General features: G+C 40.9%; 1 protein-coding gene across 1 annotated transcript in view; it reads right to left on the reverse strand.

Moving 5' to 3' along the window:
• Positions 1 to 5946, reverse strand: part of WDFY4 (WDFY family member 4) — a 135849-nt gene that overhangs the window by 84812 nt on the left and 45091 nt on the right. Inside the window, exons 27-33 of the mRNA XM_009888816.1 lie at positions 5101 to 5200; positions 4079 to 4284; positions 3314 to 3483; positions 2635 to 2760; positions 2047 to 2208; positions 1742 to 1939; positions 87 to 204 (exon numbers count right to left, since the gene is read on the reverse strand). Of these exons, the coding sequence (XP_009887118.1) occupies positions 87 to 204; positions 1742 to 1939; positions 2047 to 2208; positions 2635 to 2760; positions 3314 to 3483; positions 4079 to 4284; positions 5101 to 5200 (1080 nt within the window). The remainder of the gene's footprint in view (positions 1 to 86; positions 205 to 1741; positions 1940 to 2046; positions 2209 to 2634; positions 2761 to 3313; positions 3484 to 4078; positions 4285 to 5100; positions 5201 to 5946) is intronic.

Below are 5946 nucleotides of genomic sequence, written 5' to 3' on the forward strand. Positions count from 1 at the left end.
TTCTAGCTACTGTTGCCAAACCTTTTTAGCAATTACAGCTACATGCTAAATAACAGCTAACTAATGATCTGATTCTCACCACTCACCTCTTGGTCTTGTTTTCCCCTCGCCTTGGCTGCTAACATTGAAGATGTCCATAGCAGACAGCAAAACTTTTGTCTGAAAATGTCTCTTCTGCTCATTGGTGGCATCCTCTGGAGAAGCCTATATAGTGACCATATGCATATTAGTACAGCAGGAAAACAGCCAGGAAATCAGACTTGAATTCACTTTCGGCCTTTATTCAAAGGCCTTTGTTTTCATTGGATCTTTGGCAGATTATGCCTGTGAAAGATTCAGATTCAGTAAAAGTTTTGCTCAAAGAAGTGAGTAGAAATTCCAAGAGACACTCAATGCCGTCTGAGATAATTCAAAATGCCCAACGTTTCCCTTAAACACCTAGGCACTCTATTAGCAGGAGGAGGGGAAAAACAGCACAAAAAGAGCAAGGACAAATACTCCACCTCACTTGCACACTTTAGCCCTTGGTGTGGGCATATGAAACTTCTCAGCTTGCAGCAGCTGTTATCTGTGACAGCTAATCCACAGTAACATGTAAATCATATGCAGAGTTCTGGTGTACTCCTCTGTGCAAAGACACCATGGAACCTCTCATACAGAGTTCAGCAAGAGTGCATGTGTGGACAGTTACTGGGTGGCAAATGAGATGGCAGAACCTCATACCCTAACTTGGAAACCAGGAAATCTTAACATAGATCTACACTCTCTAGCTGATAGCCAGCACAGTTGCCCTCTGCACACTGAACACAAACAAGGTTTTGCACAGGGGTAGAACCTAGGTTCACAGCTGGTTCCCAAGAGAACTTGCCCTCAGGGAATTTCAGCCCCGTTTAGCAGGCTCAAGATTCACATAGTCAGAAGAGCCATCCTCTATTTTAAACTGTACCAAGCCTTGGGATGTTATTGTATAAACCTTTAGAGAACTGCTGTTCTGCAAGATGATTTATCTCATGACAGCTGCAGTCAAGCTTATGTTCATTAATATTTGTATTACTAAGCTAAGTCTGCATCAGAACTCACATCTGGGATACCCGAACTATTGACAATTTGAAGCTGAAGACTAAATTTTCCATTTTCTCTTTCTTCAGACTACTCTGACTGTTTCCAGTGCTTTGAGTGGTTGAAATCCATAATCCAGACTCAGCTGCTACAGCTTGTATTAATCTGTCCTAAAAGTGAGGACAGTTGGTTTTGGTTGATTTGAGCACTGAAAATAAATTGTTGTCTCAAAAATCAGTACACAGGAATGCTTCATGTAAAATCTGTTTTCAACAAATTCAAGGGGTGCTCTAATGACATGCAGGTATTACTAAGGAAAAATGAAAATTTTTCACATGTTACTTCAATGTTAAATGTTGCCTGAAAAATGCCTTTGTTGCTGTCTAGGAGCAGCATTTTCTTAGTTCACATGAATGCAGAGTAGGCAGAAAAGGCCCTTCTTCATTGTTGAAAAGGTAGGAATTCTGTTTCACTAAGTAGACTGTCCAGATCTGCCAGGATGCAGTGCATGCTCTCTGAGAGCTGTGATCCCAGCCCTATCCTAGACTGTTGAAAATGCTGACTGAATACACCTCTTCATCACTGTTAGCAATTTTTTCACTAGGCCACTAGGAGGATACCTCCTGTCCTTCCACCCCCAGTGCAAGGTAGAGCAGCAAAGCTTAATGACTACAAGAGAGACCTCGAGAAGCAGCTCAAGTGGATGCCCTTGCTTGTTTGCTGGGATGTTGAGAAGACTGTCCATCAAGAGAACTCGAACAAAATCCCACACTTGTTTCTTGGCAGGATGTGGCAGGAGTGGGAGAGAGGAGGGATCAACACAGCCTTTCCCTTCAGCAATGGCTGGACCATCAGGAGTCAAAAGGCCTTCAGAGCCTCCCTGTGGAAGCAGACAGCAATGCATGTTAACTCAATCTTTAAATTCATTTTTCCTCCTAGCAACCCATTTCCGATCTGAGGGGCTTGTGCTAGCTCAGATGTACATACCTTGGGTGGTCCAGAATGGAAAGCAACCATAGCCAAAGTTTTCAAGAAGTCAGGACAGTACCACACAGGGTCCTGAGTATAACTGTGATAGATCAAGCACATAAACTGGATAATGTTCCCTGGATAGGCAATCTCCCAAGAGGCTTCTGCATCTGCAATAGGCTGAACACAGACAAATGCATATGTAATCAAGACAGAGTTCCTCTCACTCATGTAAGCTCAACTTTGCTCCTCTCTAGGTATTCCTAAGCAACTAAGCAAACATGACATGACCACAGAGAAGTCAGACAAGGCACAAGCAGCCAACTCCCAACTTGTAGACTGAAGATACACCCAATCAGAAAGGTGGCATATCCTTATCATCAAGAATAAACAAAATGGGTAATGCTGTGGGTAAGATCCATCTCTGTATTCAGAAGTTCTTAAACATGAGCCCATCACATCATCTGCTATGTAACACAACCAGGCCAATTACTGTGCTGATGCTTTGAAGTCCTTGCTCACTGTTATGCTCAGTATTGCCCTGTGAGGGCACAGGAAGGCTAGGGGGCCATTCACACTGCACTGTCCTTGCAGCAAAACACTTACCTTGTCCACAGTGACTCTAACCATTTCCAGCAGTAGAACAGCTGCCTCTGCACACAACCCAATTCTGAGGACATTCTCCGTGAGGTGGTGCTGCAGGATCCACTGCAACATAGACTCAAGGTCTTTCTACAACAGGAGGAGAGATATTTCCAGAAGAGATGGGAATTATATATCATACATCAAGAAAAATATGTGCTCTTTCCACATCAGAAAAAACCCCAAACATCTTCAGCTCTAGCAGCTCCTCCCTCTCCTATTAGATGTGTTTCCCCAGGATAGCACTAATGGATTGTCCTCTTCTGAAACGTATCTTTGGCACTGCGAGGTAAAAATGCCTTAAGGCTTCTCAGGACACTGGAGAAAAGTACCCAAATCCACTAATTCCAAGATTTTAATGAGTCTTGACAATGTAAGAACAGACAGGGAAGCTGATCTGAATTACCTTCTAAAGTACAGTAGTTAAATAGCATTTAACACCTCCATGAACAAGTTTCTTCCAAACACAGATCTCCTTAAATCAAAGTTAAATGACTTCATTTTTAAAGTAGAAAAGATTAATTTTAACTCTCACAAAACCCAAGTAGGCTAACTTGCCTGAGAATCCTCTCACAGAAACGGCCACAAATGCCAAAGCAGTTAAGCAATAGCAGCTTCATGCTTGTCCACTATTTTTTCATACCTTGGCTGCTTCAGGTGGTTCAGAATGTGGAGTTCCCAGAAAGAGCCCTGCCACGAGCAAATAGATCTCAGGGATGTGGACATGATCAGTCAGACATCTTTGCAACACAGAAAACCCAAAAATCAAGAAGGAGCCATTGTCAGGCACTGGAGGATGACTTTTTAAGTTATCTTTAAAGGAAAAGGAAAAGAAAACATTCTGAGGAAGTGTCTAAAAATGAATGCCATATCAGAGGAAGGATTACGGACTCAACTTTATCCTCATTTGCCTGTGTCCTAAGCCACTCAGTTCTCTGCCAGGCTGCAATATCAACAGTTTACAAATCTTTCTCAGACTAACAGATAACAATTTTTCCCACTATCATTTTTGTTACAGGAGATTCTCCCTTAATTATCTTTCTCCCTTTCTCTTCCCTTTCTCAGAAACATAGGTCTAGTTATCAAAAAGCAAGCTGAACAAATCTTAAAGAAATAGAAGGTTTCAAGGCTCAAGCTGACATCTGAACACCTCACAAGCTTATCAACTAGCTTGATTTTATGCAAGACAGAAAGGCCTATCTTCCTGTAACTGCTAATCAGAAATGCCAACTATCATGCACGGGAGAAGCAATGCTTTCCTCCCTTCAGCACAGAAGCTTGCCCTAGACAGTAATATCAATTTTTGGTCTACGAGATCAGTGGTAATTCTCCTATCACCTACATCAGTGATGTCCTATCACCAAGTTGGATCAAGGGATTGTTTTGGGAGCACTAAACCAACACATACCCATTAGAATACTCAACCCCGCAGAGCTATTTTCCAGCCAGCGCCCAGCCACTATCCCCTCCTTGAATCTGTTCAGCAGCAAACGATTGTGGAGGAAGCACAGAAGTAGCTTGATTCCTAGCACAACTGTGCTAGAGTGCAGGTAGCTCTGTGTGAACAGCAGAAACCAGTCTGGCCCCAGCGCCAAAAACGTTTCTTCTTGTTCCCTAGGACAAACAGGGAAATGAAAAAACATGAAAGGAGACACGGTGGAAGACAGAAAGGAGATTTTACTTAAAATTATCTCTAAGTGATTTAGAAGCTCAAGTTTCTCTGGAAAACATCTGATTAAAGGCATACCGCAACACAGAATTACAAAGATTTAACAACAGACTCATCCACACAGTTCAAGCCACTTAATTCCAACTAAATCCAACCTTATATTACTATCAGACAAAAAAGGTTGTTAACATGAAGCTCTTTCTTAGAGTGTGTATCAATAACTGAGGTCAACTACATCACAGACTAGATCTTTCAACCTATGAAATTCAAAATTTCGGTTTAAATTTTGATGTCCAAGATATGTTAACTAATGAAAATGCACAGTTACAGCACCCAGCACTATGAACTCTGCTTTTCAGTTATAAAAAGCTAGAACTATAGTAACTGCATATTCATGGTTACCACAGACGGGTGCAAGTGATCCCACGTTAGACTGAACTGATTTTCAAAGACAGCTGGGATTTCTTTGATCCTTGTAATGCAGAAGAAACAGCAATGTCTAAGTTTGTCCTTTCAGACATTTTCTGAAAACATTACACTTTTTTCAAAATGGATAACAGATGTGTGATCTGATCGCACATCTGTGTGAAAGCCAGATAAATCACTGACAAAAAATAACTCTGAATCCAGTCTGCTCACTCTTACCATTTTGTTGAGACTCAAATATTATCATTGTGTTTAGACCTGGTCAAGCACCAGCAAAGAGGAAATCTAAAAGACAGAAACACTTACCTATGCCTTTCTAAATTGTTTCTACTTACTCAGAGGACAGACGAAGTTTGTCTGAGCACATTACATCTAACAGCATTTTCAGTAACTGGTTTCGAAGCCAGATTGTCTTTCCAGATGTTTGGCTTAAGGCTACAAATATCAGAAAGTAATAAAGACTAATGAAGAGACAAAACACATGTTCCATTGATTTGATGAACAACCTTGTTTGCACCAGATTAGCCCAGTGGAACTACTTATATCAGTCTTTTGTAGAGTAAAAAGATGCAGACATCAGATTTTAGACATAAAAATTCCTGCTAAAATCAGAAATGACCAGTGCATACATTGTCAAAGTCCTCTCTTTAGAGTTACTCAAAACTCATCCAGACCAGATGTTGAATAATAATCCACTGCAATCTCAAGTTAAGCAGAGAGGGAAATGTAAACAGGAAATCTGACTTGTATTGCCTAGCTGTGATGTCTGTATATATAAACTACAGTTATCAGTGTCTCCTTAATATAATATATTGCTTAGAGGTGCAACAACCAATATAGTCTCAACAGAAAGATCACAATAAAAGAGCTAGCTGACTAGAAGTTAACACATATTTTATACACAGAGACTTTAAAAGGTGCAGAGCTCCATATTTGCTACAACTGTAAATGGAGCAAAGTGTTGACAGAAAATCCAGGATGCTAAGTGAAATTTTATTCCTTGTAACAGCCCAGTATGCTAGTTTTGTGGCAATTTCAATTTAATGGCGTTCATCTCTGTATATATCTGAAACATTAGGCTCTGGAAAATGCAACTGAAGTACTGCTGTCTTATTAGCAGAGAGAGGACAAAAGAACAACTCCGTTAGCAGGAGGAGGATCCTGCAGCCTCTCAGGCATTC

This window comes from Charadrius vociferus, unplaced genomic scaffold (assembly GCF_000708025.1).
Source record: "Charadrius vociferus isolate BGI_N301 unplaced genomic scaffold, ASM70802v2 scaffold436, whole genome shotgun sequence".
NCBI classification, from domain to species: Eukaryota; Metazoa; Chordata; class Aves; order Charadriiformes; family Charadriidae; genus Charadrius; species Charadrius vociferus.